This window comes from Paroedura picta, chromosome 1, assembly GCF_049243985.1.
Source record: "Paroedura picta isolate Pp20150507F chromosome 1, Ppicta_v3.0, whole genome shotgun sequence".
Taxonomy (NCBI): Eukaryota; Metazoa; Chordata; class Lepidosauria; order Squamata; family Gekkonidae; genus Paroedura; species Paroedura picta.
Genome location: NC_135369.1, coordinates 2,149,286 through 2,165,478, shown reverse-complemented (window position 1 = coordinate 2,165,478; position 16,193 = coordinate 2,149,286). Strand labels below are relative to the sequence as shown.

The window sequence follows — 16,193 nt, the reverse complement described above, 5'->3', positions numbered from 1 at the left end:
ACTAGATGGCCTGCATGGCCCCTTCCCACTCTAGGATTCTAGGAGTCTAGTTCAGCCATGGAATTGGCTGCCTGAGGAGGTGGGGAGCTCCCCCTCACTGGCCGTCTTCAAGCATCAACTGGACAGATCCTTCTCCAGGATGTTTCAGGCTGATCCTGCACTGAGCAGGGGGTGGGACTAGATGGCCTCATGGCCCCTTCCCACTCTGGGATTCTAGGAGTCCAGTTCAGCAGTGGAAGGGGCTGCCTAAGGAGGTGGGGAGCTCCCCCTCACTGGCCGTCTTCAAGCAGCGGCTGGACAGATCCTTCTCCTGGGTGCTTGAGGCTGATCCTGCACTGAGCAGGGGGTGGGACTGGATGGCCTGCATGGCCCCTTCCCACTCTAGGATTCTAGGAGTCTAGTTCAGCAGTGGAAGGGGCTGCCTAGGGAGGTGGGGAGCTCCCCCTCACTGGCTGTCTTCAAGCAGCGGCTGGACAGATCCTTCTCCTGGGTGCTTGAGGCTGATCCTGCACTGAACAAGGGGTGGGACTAGATGGCCTGCATGGCCCCTTCCCACTCTAGGATTCTATTATTCATAGATAACTTGATCACATGGATGGCTATGTTGGAGTCAAGGAACACATTAGACGCCAACAATATTTTGGGGGATCGGAGTATTCAAGAGTCAAAGTAGGAATGGTGATCCTTATATCCCGGCTAGAAGGTGGGGTGAATGAGGACACAACGCCTCAATGCAAAGTGCAATAATCTTGATTAGAAATACTTACTGGCAGAAAGTTCGTATCTGTAGTGAGATAAGAATCCTGTGCCCCTACACGGTCCTGAATTTGTGAATGAATTCCAGTTCAGCAATCTCACATTGTAATCTCCCCTCGCAGTTTGTTTCAGGACTGCCACTTTTAGGTCAGTAATAGAACAAAAACAGGGTTTTTTCCTACCCTGCATTTCTCTACCATACAGTCTCAAAACAGCTTACAGTCTTCCTCCCTTCCTCACCTCACTACAGGTACCTTGTGAGTCATGCGATGCTGAGAGAGCTCTGAGAGAACTGGGATTGGCTCAAACTACCCAGAAGGCTTCCTGTGGTGAAGTGGGGATTCGAACCTGGTGCACCAGATTATAGGCCACAGCTCTTAACCATGACTTGACACAGCCTCACAGAATGTCCTGGAAGATTGCAGCTTTCTCCAATGTAAATTGTGAACCAGAATAGCAGGGATGCTGAACAAAACTACCTTGCGACTCTCTCTGTGGAATGCTGGACATCCACGGGACTTACTGACAAACACTGCTTGTCCATCAGGACAATGAGAGCAAGCCAAAAGATGGACCCAGTTGGGTGGCAGGGATGACTACAATCTGAAACACGTTTGCTGCCACATCGGACCATGTCCCCGGCTCTGGCTCCCCTGGCCTTGAGGGGGCATGGGTGCCAGATCCAGCTTGGGAGACCCCTGGAGAGTTGGGGGTGAATCTGGGGAGGACAGGGTCCTCAGTGTGGTGCTAGGCCAGAGAGTCCACCCTCCCGAGCATCCATCTTCTCTCTTGCTTGGCGGTTGTATGTAATTCCAGGGGCTGGGGGGCTGCCTCCCTCCAGGTGACTCACAACAGATGGTGTGGAAGAATTTGGGGCGCTGCTCAAAGCTATCACCCAGCTGCAGCAGATGCTCCTGTTCGTCCACCAGAGGGTTGGCCAAACCATTTATTGCCTTGGCTCCACTCGAAACTGCCCCCCACCACCAAGCAGCCCCCAGAGCCACCCTGCTCAGTGACAGTGGATGAGCGAGAGGGTTGTGAGTGTCCTGCATAGTGCAGGGGGTTGGACTAGATGACCCAAGAGGTCCCTTCCCACTCTGTTATTCTACGGTTCTAGAAAAACAGCCTAAGACCAGTTTAAATATTAAATTTAATTTGAGTGATTTCTATTACATATTGAATATTAAATAAGTAAATATCAAAAACAATTTAAATAAATAATTTGTTAAAAACCCGTAAAGTGTTCAGTCTTAAAAACCAAATCCAGGAAAGCAAAAACAAACGATCCAACACATTTTGCTTCTGGCAGCCATCGCTGGGCCGTTTTTATTCAAACCGGCTCTTTACCCTTGGAGGGCAGAGCCGTCCCCGTCAAATGCACAATCAGATTTTAAGTTAAAAAAAGAGGGCGGAAGGGAAAAAATGAAGTGGGAACCCCAGTAAAAAAAGAAACATTCACGCGCTCCAGCAAACGGCGTTCTCAGGAGTCACTCCGACGCTCCGGCCTCTCGCTGCTCACGGTCAGTTTCTGCCCCGATGTCGGCAGGCACGGCAGAGACTTGGAGTGGGCGGCCAGGGAGCCGTGTGGAAGGCCGCTGCCCCCTGGCATGGCACCGGGAAGACTCTGGCACCGCGGAAGCTCCCCGGAGCACGCCAGCGTCTGGCTCGAATGGAAACAGGCGGGGGAAGGGAGGGCAGGGGTCACCGAAGTGGAGCGGTCACAGGACTCCGGGGTGGCCAGGCCGTTGTGGAGGAAGAGGACGATCCCGTAGGCGCTCGGGGGAGCCTGGCCAAGCAGGGCCTGCCCAAAGGCCGAGTTCACATGGCCCAAGGGGGGGTTCGAAATCGGCGACGTGTGAATCCAGGTCAAGTTCATGGTGGGCCAGTCCGCCAGCCCGGGGCCCTGCTCCCCCCACCATGTTCCGGCTTTCCCACTGGGGGAGTCCGTGAGATGCGTCTGGTGGAGCTCTTCTGTGGGCGGGCTCTGTGCGCGGTCGTGCCTAGGGGCAGCCTTCCTGGGCGGGACAGGCTCTGCTGTCAGAGATTTCTAGAGAGGAGGCAAAGAAGAGGGCGCCGTCAGAACACGCAGGGAGTCAGACTATTTGGCTTCTCAGGGATGACGACCGTCAGGGCCCTGCGTTTCTCACAAAACAGGACATCAGAGGGGCCTTGGAGGTCCTAATTCCAAACAAGGCACCCACCCCAAAAGGGACGGCCCAGTCTGCTCAAGCCAGCTTGCTTCTCCCCCTCTGACCCACTCACAAACACACTGCTACCCAAAACTCAGACGCTCTACTTAGATCCTTACATACAAGAAGGGGGGGGGGAGCTGGTTTCTTGAACCCTGCTTTTCACTACCCGGAGGAGTCTCCAAGCAGCTTACAACTGCCGTCTCTTCCTCTCCCCACAAAAAGACACCCTGTGAGGTAGGAGGGGCCGAGAGAGCTCTGAGAGAACTGTGACTGGCCCACAGAGTCACCCAGCAGGCTGCATGTGGAAAAGAAGAGGGAAACTGAACCCGATCTCCAGAGTAGAGGCTGCCGCTCTTAACCACTATGCCAAGCTGGCTCTCAAGGAGCATGCCTGTTTATTTCATTAGATTTTTTTAGTTGCTGCTTTCAAAAATAGTAAACCCCCAGTACATAAGCAATAGCTAACAGCAGGCTCCAGCAGCGAGAAAGTAAAAACCCCTCAGATCTTCCCGTTACCTCCCCCCCAAGGGCCTCGGGGCTCAGAGATCTGCAGGGTGCAGATCTAACTTAACACAATTCAATGTTGTTCTCAGGTGTTAGTTATGGGGTTGTGGAGGGGCCCCCTCGATCTCCCGCACCCTGTTGTGAGTGCTAAGTATTTGTGCCTCCTAAGCTTAGGAGGAGGGCCACTGACCCTCCACATAAAACCTCCAACAACTCCTGAAATGTGAAATACAAGAATATCGGCTTGGAAGGGTTCCAATTACCACCAGCCTTATACCTGCAGGTATCTTTTCTAAATCTTGGGATAGATATGCATTCAGTCACATGTCACTCCCCCCCTCCCCCCCCCCCGCAGTGAAATGGTTCAAGAAAGAGGTTTCCTGGATCGCTGCCTGAGCTATGGGGACGTCAGGAGCATGCTGGCAAAGGGGGGCGGACTTGTGTCTCACCTCTCCTGCTTCGGAGGCCTTGTTCAGCGCAGGGCCGCAGTCAGTCCGCGAGCTCTTCAAGGCGACGTGAGGGAACCAAACTTTCAGCATCCTTTCTACCTGCAACAAGGTGCTCAGGTAGCGCTCCCTGGGAGAAAAGAGACAAGCGAGGAACAGTGAGAGGGGGTGGTCGACGGCACAGGCAGCTTCAGCAGGGGAACGGGCAGCGTCACCAAATAGAGCTCTAGGCTACTAGGGAACCTCCATGTTCAGAGGCAGTTAACCCCTGAACCCCAGTGCCAGGAAGCAATATCAGGGGAAGACCTCGACCTCCCTGCCTGTTGAGGGCCCTCCAGAGGAACTGGCTGGCCCCTGGGTGAGACAGAGCAGGGCTCCTTAGGGCCACATAAAAAGGAACTCTTTCTCCCGGACTCACATGGACACAGAGACATGAAAAGATAAATACTGGGGATCTTGCCCAAGAACAATCAGTCTCACTCCAATGACAGAGGAACACAAGCTGGGAGGGGGGAGGATAGGAGACCTTGCAGAGTCACCCTGGGCAGCACACAGCCTGAGGGCCCAACACCTCGCCCCCTGTGCCCAGCAGTTCCCTTTCCCTTTCCCCTTCCAGAGTGTGGCCTGTTCCACTGAGGAGGGTCTTCTGCTGCTGCAATCTTCTGGGATACACTGGTTGCTACAGCCATTGCAAAAGTCTCTGCCTTGCCTGCAGAGCTGCCTTCATTTGCATGGCGCATCCAGCTGCTGTTTGCTCTCCTGCAATACCGGGGGCAGAATTTCTGCCCCCGAGCAGACGGTGGGCTGCCTTTCTGGCCCCGCTCTCGAGGGGACGGCCGGTTTCAGCAGCGCTCCGGAGAGGCAGCTGCCAAGCAGCCCGTCCTAGTCAGCGGGTCTCCCTGGGGCTTTATATAATCATGATATAATAATTTCTGCACAGAATTTCTGGCAGGCGGAGAGCTCAAGCAATAGCTCCTCCCCTGCCACAAATGTTGTCTGCAAATGTCTGCAAACACGAAGTAAGTCTGAAAGGCTGGCTGGAGTCAGGAAGAGAAAGGTCTCAGGTTGTGCTCCACGATCACCGAAGCCGGAGGCAGTGGCCGGCGACCCTCCTCTCTGCACCACGGCACTTTCTGCCTCCGGCTTCGGTGATTGCCGAAGCAGCCAAACTGTGCCGGAGCGTGCAATCCTACTTGGATCCCTGTCCTACCTTACAGGCGAGACACCTTTGGTTACAAAACCAGCAACAAAGCCCAGTGTGGGTTTGCGAATTCAGGTCGGGAAGTTCCTGCTAGAGAGGCACCTTAGGAGGGTCACACGCACCCAGCAGCCCTTTTCTCAGGGGGAACCGAGTTAAGGCAACTGGACATCGGCAACCCTCAAGCCGGGGCAGGAGAGCTACTCTGCCCAGCAAACGGAGGTGCCTAGACATCCCCCCCTCTGCCAACTACTCTGGAAACGGGGGGCTTTTTGTTTAGGGCTGAAGGCTTCCCCCGCCGGCCTCTGCAGTGAGACTCACCCCATTCCCGGCTTCTGAAGGACGCCGATTATCCGCTGGATCCGGTCCATGGCCACGCTCTGCTGGAAAGTGCTGAGCCCTGGAGAGAAGAAAACCAAGCAGATGAGCTCACAATCCCCTCCCAGCACAGGAAAGGAGACAAGTCCAGTTCATCCCAGTGCAGCCCACCCAACGTCAAGCTAGCCTCTCTTCCACATACATCTGTAACAGCCAAAGGACAGCCTCAAAACCAAGAAGTCCCATGAGTTAATATACGGCAGGTGGGCTTTGATTGGATATCTTAAGATCTACTTGGCCACAGATTTAAGCAGCCGCAGATGGAAGCTACAAGTGCCTAATTGTATATAGACAGGCATTTTTAAAAACAGCAGTGGCCACCACAGCACAAGGAGCTGTGCAACTGAAGGAGAGCTGCGTCAGCCATTCGGTGCCTGGCTCCTCCTCCTACAGCAGCCATTTTGCAGCTGGCTCCACCTCCTACTGCAGCCATTTTGGGGCTAGGCCCATCGTGCTGTGCCAAAGATGCCCTAAAAAATGTTGGTGAGCCCTGATAAACGGGGTTATTTCCTATGCAGCCCACCATCTGAGCCCTCTGCACAGTTCTCAGACACTCCGTGCCCCCCCTCCACTGGAGAGAGCTGCAGCTGAGCTAGTCCTGTGCTTTGGGCCTCCAGTGACCCTGGAGAGCCACTGACAATCTGGACAGACAAGACTGATTCAGTAGAAGGCAGCTTCGCACGTAACTCTGGTCACCAGCAGCTTTCCTGGCACGTTAAAGGATTCCTCCTCCCCAGATAGACTGCCTGAGCACAAGGAGGTTTTGTTTAACCCATTCCTTCAACATCACCCCATTTCCCTGCAAGGGGGTCTAAGCCCTTTTTTGTCTGAGCCAACGGGGCTCAGAAACCTTAAACCTGTGGCCAAGCTATTTAATCTCTTGGCTGAGTTGCCCACCGCTCTGATTTTCTCAGGCAGTCGGCTGTCCTGGAGGGGCACCCACTGCCCCCCCCCCACCCACACACACAAAGGGAGCTGGGATTCTCGGCCCTGGCTGCTGCACATTTCGGCAGGGCGGGAGCATGACGCAAGCCTTCCTTGAGGAGAGCAGCTGGGGCTGAGTCAGCCGCTTGCAGACGGAGGCCAGCCGAGGGCGTGTCCCCGAGCAGGCAGCTGGACACGTGCGTGGGAGGGGGGGGGGAGGAGAGGAGGAGCGCATGACTGCACACACGCCCCCTGTGTGAATGAGCACGGCCCAGGCAGAAAGGAAGAGTGGACCGCAAGCTGTGCACACTGACAGCGATCTGAATGGCTCCCGAGCTCTGCATGGGAAGGAAGGAGGATTGTGCCGCACAACCCCAACGCAAGGAAACACCACAACGAGCGCTCTGGTGGGGAACTGTGGCCTGCACTCTGAGGCACGTCCACCCAAACTCAGCTTGCTTCTGAGGATCAGGGCCACCCTGTAGATCTGGGGTAGTCAACCTGTGGTCCTCCAGATGTCCATGGACTACAATTCCCATGAGCCCCTGCCAGCGTTTGCTGGCAGGGGCTCATGGGAATTGTAGTCCATGGACATCTGGAGGACCACAGGTTGACTACCCCTGCTGTAGACAGCACGTTACACCCAGGATCTCAGATCACGTGGGCCAAACTATCACAAGGCCCAAAGGTCTCACCCTCGTGGAGCATGCCCGGCTCCAGTGCCCCCCCCCCATAAGCAGACAGGTCCTCACCCTCCACGGCATCATTATAAATGGCCGAAAACTCCACCCAGCCCTCCCGGCCTACGCGTGCGTCCTTTCACGTCTTTATTCTGGACTCTCTCCCTGCCAGCCCTGATTTGCAAGGAGGAAGAGCCTAGAAAAACCAAGCAGCGCCCCCCCCCCCCCAAATGCACTGGACAAGGTTCATGGACCATGCACTGGGATGAAGGATGGGGCCGTAAGCCAGCAACACACACCCCTGAAGCAATTCCTGTCCTCTTTAAGGGACCTGTGTCATATTATAGACAAGGCTCTGAAAGGGGGGGGGGGAGACGACCAGGAGAAAGCCTCCCCCCAGTTCCAGGAAAAGCAGGCCGGAGAGGTCAGAGCACAAGGCGGCTGAGGGAGAGGGAGGGGCCGTCTCTTGCAGGGCCTTATGCAACTCTCCCCCTTGGGACAAAAACTCTTACGCCAACTGCCTGCCTGCCGCAGGTCCCTGCAGCTGGGCGGCCGCAGCTGAAATGAGTCCCAAAGCAAACTGGGACTGCTCCAGTCAGAGCCCCCTCCAGATGGGTCACCGCCTGCTCCTGAGGGGAGGGGAGGGCTGAAAGGGGATTGGGGGGTGTCTCCCTTGGCACCGGGGACCTCCAGCCCCCCAGCCAACAATTATGCTCCCCTCCTTTTCATCCTCTTAGCAGCCCTGATGGAGGGAGGGGGCTCTCTTGCAAGCTCCCCCAGAATCTTGTCGGTCTCTTATGGTGCAGCTGGACTCGAGGCTCTCTGTGAGAGTTTAGGCTGAGATTGTGTCAGCGGCTCAGGAAGCTTCCGTGGCAGGGATTCAAGCCTGGGGCTCCCAGAAACTCTGGCAGCAAATTCCACATTTGAATCACTCCCTGCGTAAAGTGGTATTCCCTTTAGCCCATCCTGAACCTACTGCCCATCAGCTGCATGGGATGCTCTCGGGTTCCAATCTTTTGGGAAAGGGAGAAACATTTCTCTTCTCCGCTCTCTCCAAAATCGGCGTGATCTTAGGAACTTCACTCAGTTCCCCCCTTCCTTCTACCGGTCTTGACTCATCTTAAAAGCTGGCCCAAAATTATGTCAAATGGCCAACCTCTGGCTTTCTGTTCTACCCATTCTGTATCCTGGGAGGGATCCCCCCCCCCCCCCAAACCACATCCTGACAATAAGACGCTACTGATCCCATACCTGACTGCCCCTTAAAAGGTCGCTGGGTTCAATCCTGCAGGTTCACCACAAATGATTCCCCCCACACACACACACACACACACTGAACAAGCCCTGGGTTAGTTCTCACCTCTGTCGAAGCGGCCCGTCTTCAGCCGGCCCAGAAGCTCCCGGAGAGGAAGGATGAAGCCTTGAAGTTCCCGGCACTGCCAGGACGAGACAAAGGAGAGAAATTAGGCCCTGCGATCAAATAATTTACCTTTTTAAAGAAAAATACATTTGAACTACAATAAGCTCTTCTAGGATGATCTAGAATTGGAGGCTTTTAAACAGAGGCTGGAGAGCCATCTGACGGAGAGGCTGATTCTGGGAAGGTTCAAGGGGGTGGCAGGTGACAGTGGAGGAGCGGTTGGGATGTGAGTGTCCTGCACAGTGCAGGCGGTTGGACTAGATGACCCAAGAGGTCCCTTCCTACTCTGTGATCCTTGCCCTTGGGGAAAGGTCCTGGGAGGGAGTATTTTAGGGTGATCCTCCATAGCTTTAGGATACTTTAAATGCTTAAGGAGTTTGTTTTCTAAGACCCGTGATTCACCTTCGGGTCTGCTTAGGAGCTAAAGGACAGGGTAAACACCCAACAAAAATACATTGTTTTTTAGTTACAGGCAAGAGTTCAATGTCAAATTTAAAACCTGCTGCCTGGTTTATAAGGAATCTCTTTCCGGTCACTCAGAATGCCCTTCACTGTTCAAGCAAACCGACTCCACATTTTGCTGTGAGATTCAGTATAAACGAGAGCACACAACATTGCCCAGAGCCATCAACCCGCATTAAAGCAGTTTAATAGTCCACGACCACCAAACCCTAAACATGGGCGCCTCTCCCTCACCCCCAGGCCGGGGGTCTTCTCTACAACAGGGTTCCCATGAGAGCCCCTTCAATGCTACCCTGGCATGGAAGGGGGGTCAAAATGGCAGGTGAGGAGAGCCCCCCCCCCACCCTGTGCCTGCAGTTTCCAGCTCTAAGCAAAGAGGAAATAAAAAGTTTTTAAATTTAAAAAACGCCATTCTACCCTTACTTGGGCAGGCTGATTCGTCCCCCTCCCCCAAAGCGGCCTGGAGGGGCTGGCCATTTAAAACTCTGCTGGCCGACGCGCCTCTCAGAGTTATAAATTTTAACTTCGCATGTAAGTCTGCTGACAGCCCTACACAATGCAAAGCAATGAGAGAGTTCGGATAAGACGCTTTTGTTCAGTGTTTTCTGCCTTCGCGGAATTACGTTCCTTGCCAAAAAACTATGATATGCGTCCTCTGGCACTATGGAAGTTTGCATCGGGCGGATGTCCAATTTCTTATACAGAAAATGAAAACGTAACATGCCGAACGACGTGTGCGTCCTGGTATAACCAATGCATTTCATGTTTTTAAAAGAGTGAACTGAATTTAGGGTTGATGGGGAACTTCCACATCGGGTAGATTTCAAATTTAGCCAGGATTTCCACTGAAGTCCCCCACCCCTCTAAAACAAGTTGTTAATCCCATGCAGATTCAAAATTTCTGACACTTCAATCTGGAAACCATGCCATAGAGTTCTCTAATAACGTACTAGCAGGAGCGGCCAAAGTGCGCCTCTCCAGATATCCATGGACTACAATTCCCATGAGCCCCTGCCAGCATGCATGGACATCTGGAGAGCCGCAGTTTGGCCACCCCTGTACTCTAGTATGCTGCTGCAAGCATATTATATTGCTTTACAGACTATTTGTATTTCGGTTTTATATTTACATTGTTAACCGCCCTCAGCCCTAATTACCAGGGCTAAAAACCGAAACAGAAGGCTCTGGCCAACTAACCTTTTGTGCAAACAGTTGATCTCCTGCAGTCCAGCCAAGAGGGCACGGATCCGCGCCGGCTGCCAGCTCCTTGCTCCGATGCCTTTTGATCCCCGCCAAGGGGGGCTGCGCTGCATGTCCCAGGGCCGGGTCCCCTCCCACAGCGCTGCCGGCCCGTTTGCGGCCTCTGCTCTCCGCCCTCCCCTGGCCGGCCGCCATCATGGGCAAACCCCCGTCTGCCTCCCTCAGGCGGCCACCGTAGGCCTTGTCCAGCGCCGTGGGGTAACGGCAGCAGTGACCGGCAGGCCGCAGCCGGGCTGGAGTCAACAAGCCAAGCGGCTTCCGGGCCTGGCGCTCGCGGCCGGGGCCAAGCAAGGCCGGAAGAGTCCGCTTGGATTTCAGGGTGTACCGGAAGTTCTGTCCGTCCGAGTAGATGTCCTGCTGGCCCCTCAAGGGACCCGCCGCCTTCTCGGCATCACTGCTGCTGTCCGAAAGGAAGACCTCAAAGTTGGCACAGGGCTCCTCGTCGTCCTCGCTGGACGTGCTGTCGATGGAATAGAGAGACTCCCGCGAGGAGATGCTGGTGGAGGAATCCATGCTGGCCATAAAGATTCGCAGGCTGCACAGAGGGGGGGGGGGGGAGAGAGAGGGAGCAAAATTGACTTAAGAACTGGCTATTTATTTTGGGGGTTTAATAAACTGCTCTTCCCAGCACAAGCAGCGTCAGGGAGGTCCACGGCACGTACACCGTCTAGAACAGGGTTAGTCAAACTGCGGCCCTCCAGATGTCCATGGACTACAATTCCCAGGAGCCCGCTGCCAGCGAATGCTGGCAGGGGGCTCCTGGGAATTGTAGTCCATGGACATCTGGAGGGCCGCAGTTTGACTACCCCTGGTCTATAAAATCGCAGTCGATTTATAAAATCACACTTCTGCAGGTTGATCCAGATGGGAAGAAGAGAGCCAGAGTCCAGGCGCTCCTTCAAGAATAACCGAAATTTGGGGGCAGGGGAGGAGCTTTCAGGAGTCTCAGGGCTCCCGTCTTCAAGCTCCTTGGTCTCTGAAGAAGTGAGCCGTGACTCACAAGAGCTCCTTCCCCGGCACAAATTTTGTAAAGTCTTTCAGGTGCTCCTGGACTCTGCCTCACTTCAACAGGTTTATCACCTTTACATAACTGACGCTTACATAAGCAAATATCTCAGTGTGGAACAGTGTTTCCCGCCCTCTCCCTGGCTCCTGGGATCTCATGACCCTACCTTGGGCCTCATTTGACACTACGAACTGTCATCATAACTTTACCTGCCCAATCACGAAATGAATAAACCCATCAAAGACATGTCACTCTCCGATGACCACCTTTGCCGCAATCCCAGTACGGTGCGAATGATTCCCAAAATCAACTCTTTCCGCAGACCCAAGGGGCGAAAGAGAGGGGCACAGACCTCCCGCTGCAGGGTTTGAGAGGGATCCAGCCCCCGCACGCTCACTCGTCACCCTCCACGAGGGCGACCCCGGCTTGAGGGCCACAGCCAGCAGAACAGACTCACAAGCACGGTGTGATGTAACCGGTTCACAAGACACTGAGTCAGCACCAGGATCTGGCGGCGGCAGCTGATCACCTTTCATGCCAGAGGGCAAGGGAGAAACCCTGCCTTGCTGGATCTGATCATGGGTTGCAGGAAGCAGGTGGTGATGGGCTGGTTTTCCCTGTTGCCTGTCCCTAACTTGTGGAACTCGGATATACTCCCCTTGTACATGGAGGCTCCATTTGCTCTTCCTTCACTGTCTAACCATTCCACCCTGAACGTACTGGCTTGTTCCGTGAAATCCCTCTTGAGTCACGGGGGGAAAGATGGAGAAGAAGACATAAATCACTTGATCTAGTGATCTTCTCCACTTGGAAACTGCCGTTTCAGAACCACAGAATCTTAGACAGAAATACTGAGATGCGCAGGTTGAATCGGATCAGGCACTGGACACTGAAGATTCACCTGTGTGGGGAGACAGCAACCTTTTCCTCTGCCTCCTTCCAACACCTCTCTGCCCTTTCAGGCTCCTCGGGGACTTGGCCATGGCCGAGGGGCAGAGCCTCTGCTTGGCACCCAGAAAGTCCCAGGTTCAATCTCTGGCAAATCCAGCTAAAAGGACCAGGCAGGAGGGGATGGTAAAGACCTTGCCCTGAGACCCTGGCTCAGTGGCAGAGCCTCTGCTTGGCACCCAGAAAGTCCCAGGTTCAATCTCTGGCAAATCCAGCTAAAAGGACCAGGCAGGAGGGGATGGTAAAGACCTTGCCCTGAGACCCTGGCTCAGTGGCAGAGCCTCTGCTTGGCACCCAGAAGGTCCCAGGTTCGATCTCTGGCACACAAATCACGAGCAAGGTTGCAAGGGGCCAGGAATTCGGAGCACATGGCTCCATGGCACAAGCCTGGGACTTCATACCTCACGGCAGCCGGCCGCACACTTTGTCTGCGCCCGCAGAGGAGGGAGTCACATGCTGCCTACACACCCATTCACGAGTCTCGCCGTACCCCGTATTCACCTGCGTGCACGCACACGCATTGTGTCCAACTTGCCAGGGCTATTACATCGTTCAGGTGCTTGTGACTTCCACGAAACCCGTACGAGAGACAAGTAGGTGCTTGCCCGCACTCCCACACATCAATTTCCACCCCTGGAATCCACCTGGCGGACTGTTGTATGCACACACCTGCAACCCTGCCTGGTGCACACCTGGGCCCAAGAGCCACAAGGTGGGGACTCCCAAATCTTCTACAATCAGCTGGCATCCCTTACACAATCCCCCCACCGCCCTTCATCCTTCCTTCATCTCCCGGTCGATCTAGAGCATGATATGCATTAATCGGCAGGACAGGAAGCCCTTCCCTACCTGAGGAAGGCCCACGCCACGCTCTGGAAGGGGCGCATCCCAAACCCAGTTTCCTCCACCCCCAAGAAACTGGGCCTCTGTCCCTGACACCTCGCCCTGGGATATGTCCACCTCCAGCTCAATGGAATCAAATTTTATTTCTTTAAAACAGACTTTCTCAACCAAACTTTTGTGGGGTTTCCTGACAGCTCTGTAAGGGCTTCCCAATGTATTAAACATGACCATATATGGTCATGTCAACCCACCCCCCTCCCAAGACAGCCCATGATGGGCCTGGAGGGGGTGGGAAGAGGGGGGCGGGGGGGGGGGTGTACAAAGCTAGGTTTAGTTTACTGGCTTCTTAGACTACCCTGCAAGCAAGCTGGCTCAGGGTGGCGCACAAAAAATGCAAAATACACCACTGCAGCAGGTAAACCTACGTACATTTAAAATTAACAGCTATACTGCCATAGAGTGTCTGCGCTGAATTCTCCCAAAAGTTCAGGATTCTATGAAGGTTCAAGGGGGTGGCAGGTGACAGTGGAGGAGCGAGAGGGTTGTGAGTGTCCTGCATATTGCAGGGGGTTGGACTAGAGGACCCAGGAGGTCCCAACTCCTATGATTCCACGGATGAGTCGGGAGTGGATCAAAATAGAGATAGATGGACAGGCGAGCGACTAGATGCACAGCCATGTGTCCCAGCCGTATTCTGCACAAGTGCGGCACTCCAGGAGTTTCTCTATGCCTGAATTTGTGTTTCTGGGGTTTCTCAATGGTAAGAAAGTTGAGGAAGTTTTCCTTCAGGATTTCTGAGCATGAAAGAAGAAAGTGTTGTAAAAATTGCAGCTGGGTCACCGAGGCCCCGATCTGGGTGGCTGCCCTTCAAAAGAGGAAGCAGGCCGGACACTGCTCAATGTCCGCGATCTGAACAGGTCAGCCTAGCCGTGACTGGCCAGTTCTGCGGAAGAGACGCACTGAAGGGCTTGGCCATTGCGTGTCTGGGCTTCTGGGGGGGGGCTCCCCCCCCCCAAGGACTACCCAGGGCTGATCCTGCTTTGCTCTGACAAACTCAGGCCAACCTGGTCTACTCTGGCTGTTCAAAATCAGAGTCCAAGAGCACCTTTAAGACCAACAGAGATTTATTCAAGGTGTGAGCTTTCAAGTGCACGCCCTCGAAAGCTCACGCCCTGAATAAATCTTTTGTTGATTTTAAAGGTGCTCCTGGACTCTGATTTTGAACATTTTTGATGTGCTCCTTCAGACCAACAAGGTGACCCACTTGAATCTACTCTGGCTTTCACACGCAATAATGGAAAGTTACCTCTAAATTCCTTTCCCGAAGCTGAGAGTTGCAGAAACAAGAACAGTGTGATCCAATTTACAGAGATCTTCATCACTTCCACCCTCACCCCGTTTTCTTCAAGAAATAAGCCCTTTTTACCCTGCAGTTAGCCCTCCGGTCTAACATTTATGGCAGGGTAGATTCAAATGGGTAGCCGTGTTGGTCTGAAGAGTCCGGGGGCACCTTTAAGACCAACAAAGATTTATTCAGGGCGTGAGCTTTCGAGTGCAAGTCTAAGGAAGACTATGAATTCCCTTCATGACAGTGGGGATATATAGCAGAAATTAATTCTGTGACACAGTCTACCGATTAAGAATTAATATTTGCTATATATTCCCTGTGACTTAGGGAGTTCTTAGTCTGCGTGCCCTCGAAAGCTCACACCCTGAATAAATCTTTGTTGGTCCTAAAGGTGCCACTGGACTCTGATTTTATTTGAGGCAGGGGAGACTTTCACGGGTCACCACTGGCCTCTTCAGCCCATCTTACTCCCAAGTAGACATCCCCAAGGTCATTGACCGTCTGGCAGTTGACCGGGGAAGATCTCAAAGAGAGTTAGTGTGTGTGTGGGGGGGGGGTCCTCCCAAAACAGAGAACAGAAGGCCGGGGGCAATCCGAGCACCCTCTGAGGTCAGGCTTGCTCCTAAAGGGGACGAGCACAGCTTGGGGGACAGACATCCCATTTCCTGCCGGCTTTGGTATCCGAAGGAGAAAGGGCTTGGCATCCTGCAAGCTTACAGCCCGCTGGGCTCTCGGGGGCCGCGGATTCAAACCTAGGGGCTGCGGGTCGAGCTGGCGGCTTAAGAAACGGGGCTCCAGCCAGGCCTGCAGGAGGGGACCCCCCTACGACCCCAGGAGCCTGCAGTGCGCAGCGGCCGGACTGTCGAGCGAGGCTCCAGGTTCGAATCCGCTCCGCCGAGGATGCCCGCTGGGGGACACGCCGCTCAGCCTCGCCTACCTCGCAGGGAGAGGAGGATGCCGAGCGCGGCGGGGGGGAAGGCAGGACATGAGCGCAAGAGGGAGACCCACGAGCAGCGCGGACCCCACCGGTGCTCCCTGCCAAGGAGGCGCGCCTGGCCCGGCAATGCGGGCTCCTAACCGGGCGGGATTCCCCGCTCCTCGCAGAGCTGTCCCCCCCCCGAGCAGTTCTTGCAGAGCTCCCCCTCCCGCCCAGGGCGTCCTCCCCGGGGGCTGCGCGACTCACCCTTCGGCCCGTCGCCCGCCTTGCCTGGCCTCGCTGCGCCGGTGTCCGCGTCCGTCCCGGCCCCGCTCTGCGCCGCTCTGGCTGCCTCCTCCGCCTCCTCCTCCCTCCTGGCAGGCTCAGGGCAGGCGCCACGCGGCCACGTGCCCCGCCGCACGTGCGCCCAGGCCCCGCCCACCGCACGCGGGCCGAGCCCCATTGGACGACGGGGCCGCCCCGCGCGCCAATCGCCGAGCCCTCGCGCGCCCATTGGCCGCCCGCCCGCCCAGGGGCGCAGGCTGCTACATGTGGCCGCCGGGCAAGTGGCCCGCCCCGTGAATGCGGAGGAGACAGAGGGAGGGAGGGGCCTGGGCAAAGGCATCGGCATCGTTATTATTATTGTTATTACTATTATTAGTAAATTTATAATATTGTCCTTGGGGAACCCAGGCAGGCAGGGAGGGCGCCTGAGTGTGGCTCTTGTGGCCCTTCCTGGCACACCCAGCGAATTGGGAGGTGGATTTCCACCGGGGGATCAATTGGGATCACTACGGGCGGGCAGGTAGTTGTGAGTTCCGGCATCGTGCAGGGGGCTGGACTGGATGGCCCTGGGAGTCCCTCCCGATTGTAGGATTCTAAGAGGATTGATGATACAAATGGGTCGCCGTG

At 55.0% G+C, this 16,193-nt stretch overlaps 1 protein-coding gene across 1 annotated transcript; it reads right to left on the bottom strand.

Annotated features, from left to right (window-relative positions):
- Positions 1 to 1,892: 1,892 nt before the first annotated feature.
- CIART (circadian associated repressor of transcription) lies at positions 1,893 to 15,683 on the bottom strand. Its single transcript, XM_077319446.1, has 6 exons — positions 15,549 to 15,683; positions 10,158 to 10,755; positions 8,439 to 8,514; positions 5,418 to 5,496; positions 3,902 to 4,028; positions 1,893 to 2,803 (listed from the first exon to the last, which is right to left on the bottom strand). Exons 2-6 carry the CDS (start codon positions 10,740 to 10,742, stop codon positions 2,237 to 2,239), a joined length of 1,434 nt encoding a protein of 477 aa, XP_077175561.1. The 5' UTR covers positions 10,743 to 10,755; positions 15,549 to 15,683; the 3' UTR covers positions 1,893 to 2,236.
- Positions 15,684 to 16,193: the final 510 nt, after the last annotated feature.